Below are 22,032 nucleotides of genomic sequence, written 5' to 3'. Positions count from 1 at the left end.
AAGCTATCCTTAGCTGACGTTAGTGCGAAGGCTATACAATTTCTCTAGCCTCCGAAATAATTTAAGATTGAGTTTATATGTGTCTTAAACATTTCGGAATACTCAACCATAAAAATCACTTGAGTTTAATATTTGTGGGGAAAATTTTTAAGCAAGTGATTTGGTATGTTTAATGATTATAGGATAATTCAACTTTTCTTTCTTTTCCTGAGTCCGTTTTTAAAAATACTGTTCCACAAACTTTCCATTGCACTTAAGTTTCAAAAATTGTTGGCATGAAGTTTTTATTGTATTATCTCCTTTGGATGTATCTGTTGGATGTATACAATTTTGGATGTATCTGTTGTCACTTCCTCTTTTCCATTTCTAATACTAAAGTTTCTAATAGAAAAGTTCTGTTGTTAGGGAAAGATCTATGTTTTGGGCTGAGGTTTCGATATCTTATCTCCGTTTTTTTCAAGAGTTCAAGTGGATAAAACATTCTATGTTGGCACTGATTCTTATCAACACTTTGAAGATAGTGTCCCACTCTCTTCAGGCTTTTCTTGTTGTTGAAAGGACAGCTGTTAGTCAAGTTGGCTCTCCTCTGCAGATAAAGTCATTTCTTGAAGCCTGCTTTTAAGATCTCCTTGTTGCATTCAGTATTCTTTAGTTTTACACCAACATTTCAAGGTTTGGTTTCTTTACATTTATCCTGTTCAGATTTTTTGGACTTCCTAAATCTGAATATTGAGTTGTATTAATTTTGAAAAATCCTCAGTAGTTTATTCCCCACCATTCTATTCTTCTTTTCTAAAATTCTACATATTTTAGATCTTTTTACTCTAACCACTATTTCTCTTGACTTTTTTTCATGTGTAATACATTGGATTTTTTTCTCTTCTAGATTTTCTTTTCTTTTCTTCTCTTTTCTTTTTTTCTTTTTTTAAGTAAGCTCTATGCCCAACGTGGGACTTGAACTCACGATCAAGAGTCTCATGCTCTACCAACTAAGCCAGGCATGAGCTCCTGGATTTTTTTTCTCCTCTAATTCACTGATTCTTTCATATTTTGTGACTAACCTGCGGTCCATCCTTTCCATCGAGGTTATTTTTTATTATCATCTTTCTCATTTATAAAATTTCTATTTGGTTCTTCAAATAGTCTTTGATAGTCTTTGTCACTCCATCATATTTTATAGCCCTTTTGAATTTTCTCTAAATAAATTAAGCATACTTATCTGATAATTTCAATATCTACAGCCTTGAAGATTTCATTTTGTGATGTCTTTTTTTTTTTTTTCTGGTGACTTTTGCTCATGATAGTTTATACCATGGCATTGACAACTTTTCATGGTAAGCTCATATTCCTTAGAACTTTGTCTCTGAGGATTCTCTTTTTTTCTTAAGTTTATTTATTTATTTTGAGAGAGAGCACACATGCACATGCACAGAGGGTAGGGACAGAGAGAGAGAAAGAGAGAGAGAGAGAGAGAGAGAGAGAGAGAGAATCAAAAGTAGGCTCCATGCTGTCAGCACAGAGCCCTACCCCAGGATCGATCTCACGAACCATGACATCATGACCTGAGCCAAAATCAAGAGTCAGATGCTTAACTGTGGGAGCCACCCAGGTTCCCCCTGACAATTCTGTTATAACTGCAATGAGAAATACCCAATCAGAGAAGATTTGTGTGCCTAGTAACAGACCAGAATCACTTTAAAAAAATTTTTTTAGTATTTATTTATTTTTGGGAGACAGAGAGACACAGTGCAAGAGGGGAAGGGCAGAGAGAGAAGGAGACACGGAATCTGAAGCAAGCTCCAGGCTCTGAGCTGTCTGCACAGAGCCTGAGGTGGGGCTGGAACCCATGACGTGCAGGATCATGACCTGGGCTGACGTCGGACGCTTAACTGACTGAGCCACCCAGGCACCGTGACCAGGATCAATCTTTAACTGATCTTTAATCTTTAACATTTCAATTAAATATTTAGGTAGTTTTACTCCATTTCTAAAGGATATTACAAATTCAGCCTCACATCTAAATGAGTGTGAGATTCACTCAGATATCACCTCACGCCAGTCAGGGTGGCTAAAATGAACAAATCAGGAGACTATAGATGCTGGAGAGGATGTGGAGAAACGGGAACCCTCTTGCACTGTTGGTGGGAATGCAAACTGGTACAGCCACTCTGGAAAACAGTGTGGAGGTTCCTCACAAAATTAAAAATAGACCTACCCTATGACCCAGCAATAACACTGCTAGGAATTTACCCAAGGGATGCAGGAGTACTGATGCATAGGGGTACTTGTACCCCAATGTTTATAGCAGCACTCTCAACAATAGCCAAATTATGGAAAGAGCCTAAATGTCCATCAACTGATGAATGGATAAACAAATTGTGGTTTATATACACAATGGAGTACTATGTGGCAATGAGAAAGAATGAAATATGGCCCTTTGTAGCAACATGGATGGAACTGGAGAGTGTTATGCTAAGTGAAATAAGGCATACAGAGAAAGACAGATACCATATGTTTTCACTCTTATGTGGATCCTGAGAAACTTAACAGAAACCCATGGGGGAGGGGAAGGAAAAAAAAAAAAAGAGGTTAGAGTGGGAGAGAGCCAAAGCATAAGAGACTGTTAAAAACTGAGAACAAACTGAGGATTGATGGGGGGTGGGAGGGAGGGGAGGGTGGGGGATGGGTATTGAGGAGGGCACCTTTTGGGATGAGCACTGGGTGTTGTATGGAAAACAATTTGACAATAAATTTCATATATTGAAAAAAAATAAATGAGTGTGAGATTGTGATTAGGAATTCTTATGAAAAATGTTGTTTTCCTATTTTCATGTTCTACCCAGATCCAAGGTTTAAACAAACAAGTCTTCTTCTTTGAGGTCTTTCACCTTGCCACCACCCCAGGTGATAATGTCAATTTCATCTTTTGGTTGTCCTAGATTTATGGTGGTATCTGCAATCTGACCTTCCACTGTGCTCAGGACCTAGGCTTTGTCTCTTTTCTCTCGCCAGCTCCAACGCACCGTATTGGTTCATTTCTTCCTTTTGTTCCTCAAATCTAATTCTTTCTCTTACAATAACAGCAGCACAGCCATATTGTAATTTTTTTTCTTTAATGCAGCGATTTTAGGTATTCTGTATTAGGGTTTCCTTTCTGCACCTCTAGTTCATCAATGCTTCTTAATTTTACAGTAGATTTTTTTTTTTATAATCATAAGAACTCAACCACCCACCACAATGGGTGGATTGTTTTCATTTCAAAAATATGTGGAAGATACACTATTTCAACTTAATGGTTTAACTCTACAAGAGAAAGTTGAGGTCTTCAGTTATCTATTTGTTATAAAAATAATAATTCCTTCCTCAACAGAAGGTGTGGAAAATACATCTGGTTTGCTTGTGACTACCGCCTTCTATTCTCCTATTCACTATGGCCTTGGCAGAGTTCAATAACTGATTATAGCATCCTTCCCCTGTGAGACAAGATGCCGACTCAAAATGCTTTTCAACATAAAATTCTAGGTAGTTATTGCCAACCATATGGCATTAGGTCATAGGGTAACTCTTATTTGCTATCCTTGTCTAGATAATCTGATTCATTGGGTATTTTTTCTCATGACTACCATTGTTATCCTCACAAATTAACAGCTTATCTTTTAGTTCTAACAGTGATGTGTGATTGTACAAGTCACTATGAGAAGACTCAGCATATACATACATTCATTAACATAGGTAATGGATACAACTCCTGTCCACAAATCTAGAAATGGCTGCACAGAATAAAATGGCCAGGTAGCAGTGCTTCTGCAGATGTTGACACGCATTCTTGGCTTTCAAGTTCTCATATAGTCCCACGGCTGCCAATGAACTCATCTAACTGAGGAGAAAATTTTGTGAAGCCTTTAAGATACTCCCTTAACCATGTTCCTGTTTTTTGGTTATATGAGAATTTTTGGATACCCTATGGTCCTTTTCTACTCACTGATTTCCAGCATATTCCCAGGAACTTTGCAGTTAGACTAGATCATTGAGAATCAATTTTCCAGGGCACTATATCCACAGCAAATAAGCTTTGGGCTTATGTGAAGTTCTATTCCTTCACAGAAGGTAATGACAGGATATTACTAGGAATAACTTTTATTTTAACCTTAATTTAGCCAGTGTCCCTTTTCAACACAAAGCGAGACTACTCAAAAAGTCATGATCCAATGGTATGATTTGGTTCTCTGTCCTTATGTTGTAATGTATGTAAATAAGTTGTTAAATAATTTGTTAACTTTGTTAAGTAACCTGTTCAATAAGTTGTTAAATAGTTTGTAATTTCAGCAATCTATCATTTAGGTCTTGCAGAAATTCTATTGCAAGGTGAAATACAGCTGGAATTCCATTTGGCCTCCATCATTTAATTACTTCTCTCAGCTCACACTGTGGCACCTTAACATGTTAGAGAGTAGGTACTTGAAAAATAACCCCAAATCATGACACTCAAACATTCTAATGGTTACTTCTTAATACTGTGCTCCAATGTGACTCAGGGCTCTGTCATATCCCCCCTTTCTGTCCTGGGTATTGCAGTTTCCTTTTGATGCTCCTGAGTATGTTTCTTAGTGATCACATTACTCTAAATCACTTTCTTAAGAGATGGACGCTCACAGATGTTTATCTCCTACTGTATTATAATATGTGGACTTTACATTCCATCTAGTAGTCAAATTTACCCATCTTTTCCCTAAGGCTATATTAATAAATGATATATTTTGTATCAGATATATCTGGAATATCCCATTTCTCATTTTTATAAAGGAAATAAAGAAATCACTGATTTTCTTCATTAGCCACTAAAAGTTGCTATTTTCCTTTTCAATACCTTTACTGTCTCTGCCCTTTTCTGCTACTTTATTTTACCCTGTCATCTATGACCTCCCATATGCTTAAAAAATCCCCATTCACCCTCTAAATCTCAGGTTTTGGCTGGAGTTCCCATAGCTCAAAAATTCTTTCAATAAATACATTTAAAAAATTATTCTAACCTGATTCCAAATAGCCACAAGTTCATTTTTAATGAATGCCATGCATTCTTTCATGTATTTGTTACACCCTAACCTAAATTCTAGTGAAATTCACTCAAAAGTGAATCAGACATGGTCTCTGCCTTCACACAGCTCATAGTCTAGAAGGGGAAAAGCAACATATGAAAAGACAAAGGCATAAACTAATGTGCTCATAAGCACCATTTATAACTTCCAAAGTTTCTCATCAACATAATCCGTCATTTTAGCAACTTTCTAGTTAATATATATTCATCTCACCTCCCATCTTGCATCAACATTAATACGAATGTCTGCTATGAAGTGCTAATACTTAGGCAAAAAATTTGATTCTCCACATCGAGTCCGTACATATTTTTCTCAAGAGCTGAAAGATGTATTTTTAAAGTAGATTAAACAAAATTGAGTTACCATATAATTTCAAGAAATTGAGGCAATTATATGAACATTTCAGTAGACATTCATCTAGGGAAACTTCTATGTTGTCTCTAAGCCAAATCAATCCCCATAAAATGTGTCAAATAAATACGTTCAAAGCCTCATGGAATGTGGGGGAAGCCCGGGGTGGAGACAAGCAGGATTGCCCAGTGGTGTTCTCAGACATCCTCCTTGTCTGCAAACAAGCTGGCTGGGATGGACAGCCGATTTTCACTGAGGTGAGAGGCAGAAACTAACTTCAAACCCGCTGAAACTGGGGATCCAGTCTCTCCTCTTCAGGGCACCCAATGTTTCTCAGCACTTCTCTGAAAAGCTGACACCTAAGTTCTTGGCACTCAACAGCCTGTTCTTTCTCACACTTGGCAAAGCCATCACCACACTAACCTATATAAAAAGAAATGCAAAAATGCAAAATGGGAAACCACGCCCACATCGCCACCCGCTGAAGCACAAACCCACAGGGTCCTGCCTGTCCTAAGTTTGCCTCCTCATCAGATGCTGACGTCAGAGACACAGGTACTTGCACACCTTTCTGTGCATGGTTTCCAGCCTGTCCCAAATAATTGTACCACATCATTCATGACAGTGTCGTGACAGTGTCATGACAGCTATAATTCCTGAATAGGGAACTTTCCCTAATACCAACATCCAGGTGAATCCTGTGGGATATAGAGAATATGGCTAGGAATATAGATATCCAACCAGGAGGTCAAGTCATATGGCTTTTTAAATTCTCAGCCTGAATTTGTTAATCTTCTTAATACATATTTGTCTAGTATTTCAGTTAGTGGATCATTCAATGCAAAAAGCTTTTAAGTGTTAAATGCATCCCCCCAAGATGGTTAAAATCATGGCTCCATTCTTGAAGTAATAAAACTCTAAACACCTTTTATCAAAATCAGACTAATAAGATATTAATTTCATAAAGATTTGTGCAAGGATGACAAGCTACTGACCGATAGAAAAAAATTCAGCCCACAGGTATGTTTTAATTGGCTGCAGAATACTTAAAGGTTTTCTTTAGATGGAATGACTTGGTGAAGCATATCATGTGTATTATGCTTCAGTCTCCACCATGGTCTATCACAGGATTTCACGCATCCTATTATCCATGGTCTCTAAAGGCAACTTACTTTATAAATCCCAGCTTTCACTATTTGCCTTTAGAAGATTATTTAAAAAAAGGATGATAATGAGAATGTATAGAAAACCCCAAGTTATTTTTTTCTTTTAATATAGATAGTATGATAAAACATAGATGAGATTAAGATTCTTCAATCACTTTAAGCATCTGCCTGGGCTGTTCATTCCTATTCCATCACACAGTTGACAAAGAGTTGGTGTAGATCTCATGGATGGCAGAAATCTATGTCCTCAGAAAAAGTATCAATTTTTACAATAGTTCTCTCATTAGACAACTGCTCTCTATTAGAAGTTTTACATATGTTTCTTCCATCATGCAAACAAACAAACAAAATCAGGCAGAATATTTCAGAAAGTGAAGGGAACATTATTACAATGTTCCACATTGAAAATTAAAATATACATGTATACACACATATATTTTTTAAATGACTACAGTTATCTTTAAAATATTGACCAAATTGAAATTTCCAGAAACTGAAAGACAAATAGAAGAATCAATAAGAACAGTAAATTAGCCAACAGCAGAGATTCTATTTGAAGTGACAGGGCCATTCAATTCCAGCAGTAAGAACACATTGTGAGAGGACACCGACTTGGGTAAACACATGTCAAGGCATCTTTGACTTACGTCAAGCCCAAGAGAGCTAAACAATATTTTCCTCAGAATGTACACCCGAGAGATGCAGCTTTGATAGCTATATGATGATTTTGAAAAAGCGAGAATGCTATGTTGTTTCCTGTCTCTGAATAATCAAACTTGCTAAACTGGACATTATTTATACATTCATTTATCCATCCATCCATCTATCCATCCATCCATCCAATACTTCTTGAGAACTTGCTGAGTGTTAGACACTCTCACTATACATGCTGGGGATATGGCCCTAAAGGAGTGAGGCAGAGCCCATTCCCTGAAAAAATGGAGGACAGAACAATTGCAACAGAAACTAGCTTTCGAAAAAGGTTTTTGCAGATCACAGTAAATGCTATGAAGACGATGAACAAGCTGATGGAAGAGAGTGGCTGGAGGCGGCCACCTTCAGGCCAGGTAGTCACAGAAGGCCTTTCTAGGAAATGTATATGACACAAGGCTTCTCAAATTCTGATGTACGGGTGAATCGCCTGAGGATCTTGTTAAAATGCAGATGCTGATTCAGAGGGTGCTGTAGGTGCCTGGGATCCTGCATTTCTCATGAACTCCCAGGTGATGCTGATGGGTCAGGTGCTCGGACCTCACACTGAACAGTAAGGGCTCTAAATAAGAAATGAGAGTGGTAAAAAAAAATGGGGGCAGGGGCTTTCTGTCTCAGTGACAATTACATATAGGGGTTTGGGGAAGGAACTGCCACAAGCCCAGTCTCCCGTCCATCTCATTTCCAAGTTTCTATCGTATGTTTCATAGGAGGCCCCAGGGCATGGTGGAAAGATACCTGCTCTGAGACCAGGCAGTCCTGGGCTTCAATCCTGTCTCTACCTCCTCACAGCACTGAGGTTCTGGACAGTTCACTGTTTTTAAGTTTCACTGGTTTTAAGTTTCACTCTTCTCCATTCTAATAAGATCCTTGGATAATCTGTCTAGCTTATAGAAAATCATCAATAAATGACAGACACTCTAGATTGGCTGATCCAACCTCACTTCCAAGCCCCCTTTTAAAGGCTATTTCTACTCTAAAGGCGTGAAAACTTTAAAAACCTTGATCTCCCTGCCGTTCTTGCTAGAGATGGCTATGTGAGGGCCATGTGAAAGAGTTACAGTCAATGACATCTTGAGGAAATCCCTGCACATTCCTTCCTGCCCACAAAGGCAAAGCCTCAAAGAGAGAAGCCTTTGCCCTCTGTCTTTCTCTATCCTTTCTGTCTCAACAGAGGCTCTAAAGGCTCGTTAGGCATGTTACAACCATGAGGTGACAAGAATGGACAAGGAATGAGATGCCTGATTGGCACAGTCGGAAGAGCAGGTGACTCTTGATCTTGGGGTCATGAGTTCAAGCCCCGTGTTGGGTGCAGAGGTTACTTAAAAGAATAAAACGGAAAAAAGAAAAGAATGAGAATGACAAGCAGTACATTAAGACAGCAGAACAGAAGGGCAAAAAAGAGCCTGGGTGCCTACCAGTATTGCTGTCACCATTCCAAACACGGGCTGCTCAGCTCCAGACCCTTCACAATATGAGAAAATAAAGCCCTTAGTGGCCAAGCTTATGTTGTTAAGTTTTCAGGTTCTTGTAGCTAAATGCAATTGATATTTAATTGTGTCGTGCAGCTATTCATTAGTTTTATTTATTCTGGAGCCACTTGTTAGGAGGAAAAGGTAGATGCAATATAAAACTTGTCAATGTACTTAATACTGCCACCCTGCGGCAGCCTGCGGAAAGTTAGGCTACCGAGGACGCCATTGCATTTGAATACTTGTTTGTATTACCACCGAAGATAATGTGAGGAGTTTCACATGTCAACCCCTAAATTCTCAAGACAAATTTGAAGTGCCAACTTTTTAGAAATTACAATTAAAATCCTCCAGTTCTGGGATAACTGATGATGTTGTTGCTACATAATGAATAGGCCAGCGTCAACCATCATTTCAAATCAAATCTGGGGCATCCTACAAGAAATAAACAAAAATAACTGCCTTGGGCCCTGTGCCTGGAAAAATAAGGCACATATGATTATAGTCAACTGGTTTGAATGGAAAACTAGATTAGTACAATGAATGAACTGCTGTGAAATGAAATCTGGAAAACTGAGACACATGCAGCTGAGTACAGGGGAAAGGAACTTTTTCTTTCTTTCTTTTTTTTAATGTTTATTTCTTTTTGAGAGAGAGAGAGAGACACCACACAAGTGGGGGAGGGGCAGAGAGAGAGAGAGAGAGAGAGAGAGAGAGAATCCAAAGCAGGCTTCAGGCTCTGAGCTGTCAGCACAGAGCCCAATGAGGGGCTTGAACCCACAAACCATGAGATCACAGCCTGAGCTGAAGTCAGACGCTTAACCGACTGAGCCACCTAGATGTCCCTAGAGGAAAGGAACTTTTATTTATTTATTTATTTATTTAAAATTTTTTTTCAATGTTTATTTATTTTTGGGACAGAGAGAGACAGAGCATGAACGGGGGAGGGGCAGAGAGAGGGGAAGACACAGAATGGAAGCAGGCTCCAGGCTCTGAGCCATCAGCCCAGAGCCCGATGCAGGGCTTGAACTCATGGACCGCGAGATCGTGACCTGGCTGAAGTCGGACGCTTAACCGACTGCGCCACCCAGGCGCCCCGGAAAGGAACTTTTAAAAGAAGCTGAAGGTCCTTTGATAAATTAGTTAATCAGCAAGTATGTCCTCTGTGTCTCCTATGTGCAAGGCAGTATAGGTCTTTCAAAGACTCTGAAGCAGTATGCCAACTTCAAGGCCCTTCACAGCTCGGGCAAGACAAGCCAGACGAATGAAGCCAGCAACAAGCACAGAGCGGTCCAAGGGAAGGACCCTCACTATGAGCTCAGGTGATTCAGGTAAACTGATGACAAAGAAAAGGGATGGTATTCTCATGGTGAACAGGAGTGACAAAGATGATCCAAGTGAGGGAAAATCTGAGAACTGGGTGTGGAGAAGAAAGAGGGTGAACTGTATTAGTTGAATGTGAACAGACCAGCTTGGTTTGCCCAGAGCCTTCAAGGTTAGCGTGGAACAGTAGTTGGAAAGTGGGTTGTGGGAGTATTATAAGTTGGTTCTTTAGTAATTCGAGTGTAAGACCTGCTTTCCTAAGAGCACATGTGTTTAAAATTTTTTTTTCAACGTTTATTTATTTTTGGGACAGAGAGAGACAGAGCATGAACGGGGGAAGGGGCAGAGAGAGAGGGAGACACAGAATCGGAAACAGGCTCCAGGCTCTGAGCCATCAGCCCAGAGCCCGACGCGGGGCTCGAACTCACGGACCGCGAGATCGTGACCTGGCTGAAGTCGGACGCTTAACCGACTGGGCCACCCAGGCGCCCCAGAGCACATGTGTTTAGAGTAAAAAGTGGGGGTGCTGCTCCCCTGCTTCCTCACGTGGTCTTTCTTCTGTGCATTGCATGCCCCTCATGTGTCCCTATGACCAAATCTCCACTTCTTACAAGTTTACCACCAGTCAGACTGGATCAGGACTCACTCTAATGGCTTCATTTCACCTTAACTACCTCTTTAAAGGCCCTATCTTCAAATGCAGTCACATGCTGAGGTGGTGAGGGAAGGGTTTCAACACATGATTTGAGGGGCACACAATTCAGCCCCTACCTGTCCCCAAGCCAGAAACTTGAAATTTATCAGTCTTCCTTTGATGTCACCTTCCTATGCCAAGTCCTACTTTTCTGTGAACTCTATTTCCACACCATCTAAACTCCTTAGAAAGACATCATAAAATGTTAACTAACTGAAAGTTAAATAAAAACTTGGAAAAAAGAAGACATAATAAAATCTTTAAGAGCTAAGCTCTGCCCATCCATGTAGAGATAAACTTTAACTCCCTGACTTTCATAGTCTACTTCCCAAAAAAAGGTCAACTATTTGCTAGTCCACCTCCTGAAATTAACAACCCCTCCTTTCAGTGCATCGAACTCCATTCATCTTTCAAGATTCGCTTCAGTATTAACTTCCCCTTGAAGATCTTGTTGACTCTGCTCCAATTCTTGCTGGCTCCTATCTCTTTCCCTTGTCCAGAAAGAATTTACCATTTCTGCCACTCTACTATCACTCGATATACCATATCACAAATACTGGATCTATGTCCTTCATAAGATCACAAGCTCTTGGGAGAGGAAAAAAAAACTCTAAATAAAAGAATGCATACTCCGGAGTTTGATTATATGAATGTAATTCTTAGTTCTACTAAGCTTTTTTTACTATGTCAATTTATCAAGTTACTTAAATACACTGGTAACTGGGAATAAGAATAATACCTAATTCATATGGTTATAGGAAATACAGGCAGTTTCTGTTAGTATGATGTAGAGACTCAATAACAGCTAGCTATTAAAATAAAACAGAGAGAATGTAGCAATGGCCACATCTTTTATTGAGTTCATTCCAGATGCTCTGTCCTATGCGATTTGTATGTGTTGTTTCTTATAAACCTTGATAAAATTGATTTGTGTATTGGGACTCACAACACGGGACCCGGTGGCCTGACATGTAAACCTACATCAGCCTGCACTTATGGGAAATACCTGTCAAGGAACCCTAACAAACACTATGCACAATCCTCCAAATCAGCTTTAGCTAGCTTACCTTACACTAAAAAGTAGGACCTTGCTAGCCTCATAAGGAAATCCCCTACCTCCTAGGCCATCATGCCCTGTTTCCATGTTGCCCTTTCTAACTCTCTATAAAACTTGCTCAAAATCCCTCGGGAATACCACTCCACTGTTTGTGAAGCACTGTATACTCTCAATCCATGGAGTGCTCCCCTTTGAATAAAGGGCATCAAACTCATTACTAAATTGTAATATTTTTGTCATTGGACAATCTGAATCAAATGTAGACATGTATGATTGCCCCATTTTATAGAAGAGAGTACAGTCTGTGACAGGATAAGTCCCTAGTCTATACCAAACATGTGGTAGAAACAGGATTTGAGCTAAAGTATAGATGATCCAAAGCATCCGGTCTCCATTTTGACATCCCCAAACAATAGTTGAAATCTGAAGACAGAGTGGGTACTCACTAAGTATTTGTTGAACTACTTAATCCACTATTAATTCACTTTTAAATTGTATTAAAGTATTACTTACTGAGAGTGAAAGATCAGTAATGCACTCAGTAATATTAGACATGGATAGGAGTTAGTGGTTTACACACTTTTTTTAGAATGGAAGTAAAATGTGTCAAAAAAAAAAAAAAGGAGGGTATTGGGTAGTAAAAAACACCAGATTTCTGCTGACGTCCCTTACACCCTCCCTCCCTCCCTTTCCTGCCCTCTCTTCTGCCTCTTCCCCCCTGCCCCCCTCACCCCGACACACAACCCAGATCACTGGGTGAAAGCTACAGAGTGCACAAACAGAACATTGCGTTTTATGCTAATCTCCCATCAATGCTGTTTATTGTATCCCATACCTTGCTAGCCTTTTCAATAAAATATGCTTTACCTCATTTCACATAAACCCCCAAACAACATAGATATTAATGATTCAAGTAGTTTTTAAAAATAGAAGTGCACATATACCTCTTATAAAGTCCATCATCTGAGCCTGGGTAGGAAATTAACACAAATCTTATTTCTATAAGCCAGTGAACTTCAGTGATACATTTGTATGAGATGCAATCTTGGGTCAAGTCAGGCTACATGCTCACTTACAGTTTTCTCGTGCTATGATACAATACTGCTCCGGTTCCACAGTGACATTTTAATGATTTTCAAACACTTATCTCAAAGTTCTAAAAATACCATATGCTAAGATGTGATTTTCCTACAAGACATGCCATCAGCTGGTGAATTTAATGTACTTTCCTCTATTAAGTGCAGGTAAAAAAAAAAAAAGAAATATATATCTATTTTTTATGATTATTTGATAGCCATGCTGGCTAACAATAGTTAGTTGGCCTCTATAACAATACTACATACTTTTGTGGGACATTTATATTAAGGCATTAACAGAAAAAAATGTTAAGTTTTCAGTACCTATTTAGAAATAGTACATAACTTCCTATGAAGTAATAATCACTTGAAGAAGAAGTTATAAAGCTACAAAAAATTTAGGGATTTTTTTCAAAATACTTCAAAATTCATAAATCATATTTTGCATTATCTAATTAATGTTAAATGTGTTTCGTTGATATTTTTTGCTTTACACTTTGCAAGAGATAGAAAATGATTGTATATGTTCCCTGAACAAAATTGGTCTATTACTGAACAGAGATGAACATACTCATTTTTTATTTTTTTATTTTTTATTTTTTTTAATATGAAATTTATTGTCAAATTGGTTTCCATACAACACCCGGTGCTCATTCCAACAGGTGCATATTTATTTAAATGTAAATGTAAAACTCATTTTTAAGATGGGAGTTTGAATTAGTAAAATTGTTACTGGTTCCAGAGTATTCAAGTTCATGCCCTCCTCCACCCCCAAATGTCAGGTACAGTCTTTCATGTGCAAGCACTTCCATTAGTGTAACACACTTGGCCTTTCCTGCTCCTTAACTCACTTCTTCCCAGAGGAAGAGGAGGAATTTAATCGGATTGAGTTTGGAAGGACACATGGGTATGCATAGGGTGGCCCCTTCCTCTTTAAGAAGCAGCTGTATTTGGGGAGCATCTGTTCTGCTCTGGTCCTCCAAGCTTGAAATTATAACTTGGGGAGCTCTGCCTTTGCCTTTTTATAGCTCTGTTTGTGATCGAGGGGTGACTTTCCCTAAATCTGGAGCTCACAAGAGGAAGCCCACTTGCTGTAGATATATGTCACATTCTCTGTTATCAGTTTTATCAGAAATCAAGGTGATATGCTGATCTCCCATCTGCCTTATTCTTATTTCCTTCTGAGTTGGCCCAGTACTTGGGTGGAAAAAGGAGTGTTTTAATTGAGCTCTTTCAAATCCCAAGTGAATAAGTATATTTTGCTCCTTTAGTCAATTTCAGTCTTCCGAGATAGGGATTTCTCCCCTATCTACAGACATGACAGGCCTAAGACAAAGGTGACGAGTTAAATTTTATAAAACCATTACACATGATTCTCCTGCTCAAAGCAAGTCAGGATGATTAAATTACTCCCTTTAAAGCAAAAAAAAAAAAAAAAAGTAGTCATATATTACTTTTTAGTTTTACATTTCTATCTACACACATATATAAAGATATATGATATACACACATATATATTTAAGATGTGAATAATAATTTTATTCAAATAATCCCTATTGTGGCATAATAGAAAATATATATTTGGTTTTTAGCTCCTGCAACTGGCAAACAACTCTATAACCCTTGGAATCCCTGGGATGATGAGTATCTTTTATATGCTAATGATTGATTGGTGGCTGGGAGTCCCTACATGCTTCCATGGCGAAAGACCCAAAATCAGAGAGTTGGAACTTTCACCCCACCCCTAACCTTCTGGAAGAGGAGAGGGGCTGGAGACTGAGTTAACCACCAATGGCCAGTGATGTAATCAATCATGTCTACATAATGAAACCTCCATAAAAACTCCTGGACAGTGGGGTGTGGCAAGCTTCTGAGTTGGTAAACACACTGAGGTTCTGGGAGTGTGGCACACCCAGACAGAGCATGGCTGCTCCACCTCCCTCCTCCCCATGCCCTGCCCCATGCATCTCTTCCATTTTGTTCTTCCTGAATTGTATCCTTTGTAACCATATAAATAAAGTGTTTCCCTGAGTGCTGTGAGTTGTTCTAACAAATTATTAAATTTGAAAAGGAGGAATGTCGGGGAATCCCCAACTTTATAGCCAAATTGGACAGAGGTGTACAGGTCCCCTGGGCACCCAATATTTGTGACTGGCATCTGAAGTGAGGACAGTCTCGTGGGAATGAGCCCATAAGCGTGTGGAGACCGACACTAACTCTGTAGTCATCGCAGAGCTGAATTAAATGATAGGACACCCAGTTGGTGGCCAGAAAGTTGTAGAACTGGTTCTTGGTGGGGAGAAAACCCACATATTTGGTGTCGCAGTGTTGTGAGCAAATATAGTTCATACTCACCTTCTCTATTCCTATAACACATACAAAAAAAACCCCTAAAAACAAAATCTATGCATACTGACTCCCACGTTTTCTTTTCTCTCGCTGGACAGGCATTACACTTGCTGTAATATCCGAGTAACTTTAATTGTAAGACTGCTCTTTCCTTGTGTATGTAAATATGCCACACTGTTCAGTCATGCAAATACATAGGAAAATAGTTGTGCATTTGCAAACATTTCAGATGATGGAAGTGGGGGAAGAGGCACCACACCACGATAGTTCTCCATTTGAGTTGTCATTTCAAGAGACTTTTATATGTTTAAAACACTCACATATGTGTTTTAAACGAGTTGAAATAAAAGAGTTCATTCTGAGCAAGTCATAATTCTTGAAATGTCAGATAGTCGGTTCTCATAAAGAACTTCACACATAGGAAGTCCCTTGCAATGACAATTGTTTACTCTCTGGTCACCAAAGTATGTAATCCTACCCCTGTTTAAATGAAATAATATCAACATTTTTTTCAGTGCCAGTTTTTGTCAGCTTGCACGAATTTTAAGGAATTTCTTAACAACTATAAACCAGAAGGTAAAAGGAAAGCTATATAAAATCGTAGAATCCTTTACAGATCATTGAAAAGCTTGTCTGTGCCTTAAAACAAATCATGATAGTGTTATGTACGATAAGATACAGAAACACATTTGTCTGCAGCAATCCACTCTAGCAACCACTAAACACTGGGTTCTTAATTTTGCACGTGAAATTTTCACGTCTAAATTTTGAGCAACTGCACTTCAGATGAAACTGAGAGAGGGATTTTTAATCACATCATTTTAACTTCACTCACTGCTACCGATTAATATTTTTCCCTAATAAAATAATGTGGTGTGACTCTTTATATTCTAAACTGTTTTTCCATCTTTATCTTATTTGCATAGGAATATGAACTTCTGGTTCCTGTCAAATGAGTCTTTATTACAAAGACGAGGATGTAAATTCATGTGAGTCTCTGTGATTTTGGAATAGGCACCAAGCGCTAACTGCTAACAGTTATGAATATTTATCAGTTGCTGTTATTAAAAAGACAATTTTTTTTTCCTCCTAGAGATTCTGAGTAAACAATTTCAAAATGTTACTCCATCTGTCAATGTTTTCTGAAAACAGTACCAACCTTCTTTTTTATCTTCTGGAGTAATCTTCACTTTTGTATCTGTTATGTCTTTGAATGAGGCCAGAAAAAGTACCACATCTCCTTTCTCATTCTTTATAGGAACAATATCCAATAGACACCAAAATGGAGACCCTGCAACAGTAATAAAAATACAAATCAACCACTGCCTCGTGTTTTTTCTATGAAAATCTCAATCATTAGTGGTGCAGTTAATAAAGTCCTTACTGTTTTCTTCTATCCCACACCTCCCCTCCAAAATCTTAAAAATGTCAGTTTTCAGATTCCATAAATGTCTAGCCCATATGCATATCTCTTCATTCCCAAATGAAATGCTTTCTTTGAAAATAAGGCTGTATTTTAAACAAAACCACTTGTCTGTGCTGAGATATTTCTGCTTACGTAATTCAAAATGTATTTCTCTTTTGAACTTGTTGATGTTGAAGCATTCCGCTTTATGAAACATTGCCCCTTCCCACCCCCAACACACACGGGTTGCTAAAATAAAGACCTTTGTTTGGTATGAGATTGCTAGAGGTTTATTTAGTCAATTTAAAAATCAATGCTTGTCCACCAGAACGGCTAAAGTTGTTAAAAAAAAAAAAAGATGAAAAATACCAAGTTTGGGGGGAAATGCATAGTTCACTTAAACTCTCCTACGTTGTTGGCTGGTTGCAAATTAGTATCTATACTGTAAAAATTGTACAACAGCATTAAGATATATTCCCACAATACAAAATTATGCAGCAATGTGAATAAGAGTTATACAATAACTGACAATCAGATGGATGAATATCTCTAACATCATAATGAGCAGAATGCATACATATTAAGTACAAAAACAGGCAAAACTCATCTACAGTGTTAAAAGTCAGGATGGTGGTCTGGGAGATGATGATTCGAAAGAAGGGGACACAGGTGGGGCACCTGGGTGGCTCATAATTTAGGAGTCCAACTTCGGCTCAGGTCATGATCTCATAGTTCGTGAGTTCGAGGTTCGCGAGCTGTGCTGACAGCTCAGAGCCTGGAACCTGCTTCTGTATCTCGCTCTCTCTCTGTCCCTCCCCACCTCAAAAATAAATAAACATTGAAATAAAAAAAAAACTAAAAAAAAAAAAAAAAAGAAGGGGACACAGGTCCTAGAGTTCTGGCATGCTGGTCATGTTCTGCTTTATGATCTTTCTATTGCTTCCATAGGAGTGTTTAGTTTTTGTAAACCCATCAAACTCCATGTATGCATGTGTATTTTTCAGTAGGTGTATATTACTTCAAAAGCGTATTTTAAAAAGCGGTAAGTTCAATTCTATTTTTCGAGCAAAAGAACCCTGAGAAATAATATTAGCAGCTTCAAGTTCGAACCTAAGGCTCATATTTTGAAATGCTTTTATATATATTAAAATATACATTTCAAGACTATATTAAAGTTCTCATACTAGATTTCCTCCTAAGAAACATTTCTGGGCCAAAAAAAATTGAAAGTGGCAAAAAAGTTATTATGTGCTTAAAAACAAAACTATTAATCTATTCACACATATTTTTTCCATCATTTTTCTTTTGATGAGCAAAAAAACCCCTCAATACTGTGAATTTCCATCTTATATGGGAGTTGATTTCACAGTTGGGTATAAGACAAAAATAACAGTCAGAAATACCCTCGATATTTTAAGTTGTTTTGTATATACTGTATTAGATCTCACAGTTTCCAACACAGCTGATGTATCCATCCAGCCTTGGAATCTATCACAGATAAAGGAGCTGATACAGGGGCCATCTGACAAAAAGATCACATTTTATTTTAGCTGCTACTGTACTTTTTGAAAAGTGTGGTTGAATACACATGCAATAAACATGAGTACGATGTGCTTCCACTATATAAAGGATGCATAGAATATGTACCTGTCCCAATGGATCCTCCTAAATAGCTTCAGCATCATAAGTCAGAAGTTCCTCCCTGTCCTTCGGACTCAGATATAGTTTCCTTTCATTCGTCTTCCCAAATATCTATGCCACAGCAATTCTATTTCAATACCACATCACCAGGCTCCAGGAGAACGGGATCTAACCATACCTCCAACATTAACTAGCTCCGGACCATGGGGGAGTCAATTAACTTCTCTTCTCCAATTAACTTGGTTCCCTCAATTGTAATATCCTCACATCCTTCACTCCAGTGATGCGCAGAGTAACCCAAACACCATGAGACAATATATCAACTCTATTGTCTACAACTAATGGGGAAACCTCATCAATGAGCTGTAGTCCTGGCCAAGCACTACTATCCCCATTATCCCAGGATGGCTCTTAATTCAATTTTTTTCTATAGCCACCATTTCCAGTTGGGAGCGGTTTGTGCTAATGCTGTAGCTATGGTAGGAACAAAAAGAATCACCAGGGCAAGCTGTCAACCAGACCCTGGACATATTAATAGCGGGGACCTGGGAAAGAATATGAATCTGATAGTCGGATCACATTTTTAAAGCATCTCTGTCACTTGTCTTGCAAAAAACATCACCCAAATCAGAACAGAGGCTATTATTTTTCCCGAAGATACATTTTATCTATGCACTCAGACAAGCCTCATTATTGTCTCCACAGAGCCTTTGCACAGGTGCACCAAAGTATTTTAGAGAGAGGCAAAAGCATATCAGGTGAGAGCCAAGCAAAGAGCTGCCAAATGTCAATATTCTCGAATCGGCACAGCAGTCATTTTACATGGTGTTCTGGGAGTGTTGAAAGAGCACTTTGAGATTTATCTTTTAAGTGAGATGTAATCTTTGACATTTTATAAATTCAGTAAAAGTCCATTAACACGGGTCCTTTTAAATTCAGATTTTTGTAATAATTTGGCACGGACTAGGCTGACGTCTGCCTTCCCATTGCATATATGACAAAAAAATGTGTAGAGGCCTGTATCTCAGAGATACTGCAGGTTTGGTTCCAGACCACCCCAAAAAAGTAAACATCACAATAAAGTGGGTTAAATGAATTGTTTTTGATTCCCAGGGCATATACAAGTTATGCTTACGCTATACAGTAGTCTATTAAGTGTGCAATAGCACGGTGTTGAAAAATGCAAAGTACACGTTTTAATTAAAAATACTTAATTTCTTTCAAATACGCTAACCATCATCTGAAGGCTCAATGAGTTGTAATCCTTTTGCTGGAGGGTATTTGCCTTGATGTTGATGGCTGCTGACTGCTCAAGGGAGGGTGGTTGCTGCAAGTTGGAGAGGCTGTGGCAATTTCTTAAAAAAAGAAAAACAATGGGGCGCCTGGGTGGCGCAGTCGGTTAAGCGTCCGACTTCAGCCAGGTCACGATCTCGCGGTCCGTGAGTTCGAGCCCCGCGTCAGGCTCTGGGCTGATGGCTCAGAGCCTGGAGCCTGTTTCCGATTCTGTGTCTCCCTCTCTCTCTCTGCCCCTCCCCCGTTCATGCTCTCTCTCTGTCCCAAAAATAAATAAACGTTGAAAAAAAAAGAAATTAAAAAAAAAAAAAAGAAAGACAATGAGTTTGCCATATCAATTGAGTCTTCCTTTCATGAACAATTTCTCTGTAGCACGTGATGCTGTTTGATAGCACTTTACCCGCAGAACTTCTTTCAAAATTGGAGTCAATCCCCTCAAGCCCTACTACTGCTCTATCAACTAAGTTTATGTGATACTCTAAACCTTTTGTAGTTATTTCTGCAATATTCCCAGCATCTGCACCAGGAGTAGATTCATCTCAAGAAACACTTTCTTTGCTCATCCTAAGAAGCAAGTCCTCATCTGTTCAAGTTTTATCATGAGATTGCAGCCATTCAGTCACAGCTTCAGGCTCCACTTGTCATTCTAATTCTCTTGCTACTTCCACCATATATCTGCAGTGACTTCCCCACTGAAGTCTGGAACCTATCAAAGACATCCATGAAAATTGGAATCAACTTCTTCCAAACTCCTGTTAATAGCGATATTTTGGGGGTGCCTGAGTGGCTCAGTCAAGCATCCGACTTCAGCTCAGGTCATGATCCCACGGTTCGTGAGTTCAAGCCCCACGTCAGGCTCTGTGCTGACATCTCGGAGCCTGGAGCCAGCTTCGAACTCTGTGTCTCCCTCTCTGTCTACCCCTCCCCCACTTGCACTCTGTCTCTCTCTCAAAGATAAATAAACATTAAAAACACGTATTAAAATAGTGATGTTTTGACCTCTTCCACGAAACACAAATGTTCTTAAAGGCATCTAAAATGGTGAATTCTTTCCAGGAGGTTTTCAATTTACTCTTTCCAGGTGCATCAGAAGAATCACTATCTGGCAGCTACAGCTTTATAAAATGGGTTTCTTAAATAATAAGACTTAAGTCAAAATTACTCCTTGATACATGAGCTGCAGAATGGACATTGTGTTAGCAGGCGTGAAAACTACGTTAATCTCATTGTACATTTCCATCAGAGTTCTTAGATGAACAGCTGCATCACTAATGACCAGTAATATTTTGAAAGGAATCCTTTTTCTAGAAGTACCAACCGTGGGTTTAAAATTAAAACAGATTATAAACATCGGTTGTAAACAGATGTGCTATCATCCAGGCTTTGTGGTTCCATGTACAGAGCACAGGCAGAGTAGACCTAGCATAATTCTCAAGAGCCCTAGGATTTTTGAAATGGTCGATGAGCACTGGTTTCAACTAAAAGTCACCTGCTACATTAACCCCTAACAAGAGAGTCAGTCTATCTTTTGAAGCTCTGAAACCAGCCATTGACCTTTCCTCACCAGCTATGAAAGTCCTAGATGGCACTTTTTTCCAATGGAAGGCTGTGTCACCTACGTTGAACATGTGTCATTTAGTGGAGCCACCTTCATCTTCTGGGTCACTTGTTGCAGCTTCTCCATCAGCACATGCTTCTTCACCTTGCCGCCTTCTGTTATGGAGGAGGCTTCTTTCCTTAAACCTCATGAGCCAATCTCCGCTGGCTTCAAACTCTTCCTCTGCAGTTTCCTCACCTCTCAGCGTTCATAGACTTGAAGAGAGTTAGGGTCTTGCTCTTGTTCAGATTTTGGCTTAAGGGAATGCTGTGGTTGCTTTGATCTTCTATTGAGACCACTCGAACTTTCTCCATATCAGCAATGAGGCTGTTTCTCTTTCTTATGATTCTTGCGTTCACTGGAGCAGCACTTTTAATTTTCTTCAAGAACCTCTGTGCATTCCCAACTTGGCTATTTGGCACAAGAACCCTAGCTTTTGGCCTGTTTTGACTTTCAACATGCCTTCCTCGCTCGGCTTAACCATTTCTAGCTTTTGATTGAAAGTGAGAGATGTGCAACTTTTCCTTTCACATGAACACATGGAGGCCACTGCAGGGTTATTAATTGGCCTGATTTCAATATTGCTGTGTCTCAGGGAATAGTGGAGCCCAAGGAATGAGAGAGAGATGGGGAAGAGCCCGTTGGTAGAGCAGTCAAAACACACACATTTATTGACTTAAGTTGGCTGTCTTCTATGGGCACAGTTGGTGGTGCCCCCAAACAATCAGAATAGTAATAACAAAGCTCACTGATCACAGATCACCATAACAACTATAATAATAATGAGAAAGTCGGAAATAG

At 39.0% G+C, this 22,032-nt stretch overlaps 1 protein-coding gene across 1 annotated transcript in view; it reads right to left on the bottom strand.

Moving 5' to 3' along the window:
* The window catches only part of KCNH8 (potassium voltage-gated channel subfamily H member 8), a 358,591-nt gene that overhangs the window by 187,717 nt on the left and 148,842 nt on the right, over nt 1–22,032 (bottom strand). The window contains exon 3 of the mRNA XM_045037664.1: nt 16,455–16,586. Coding sequence (XP_044893599.1) covers nt 16,455–16,586 — 132 coding nt within the window. The remainder of the gene's footprint in view (nt 1–16,454; nt 16,587–22,032) is intronic.

This window comes from Felis catus, chromosome C2 (genome assembly GCF_018350175.1).
Source record: "Felis catus isolate Fca126 chromosome C2, F.catus_Fca126_mat1.0, whole genome shotgun sequence".
NCBI lineage: Eukaryota > Metazoa > Chordata > Mammalia > Carnivora > Felidae > Felis > Felis catus.
Note: the sequence above shows the minus strand (reverse complement) of the source record. Positions and strands in the feature narration are given on the sequence as shown.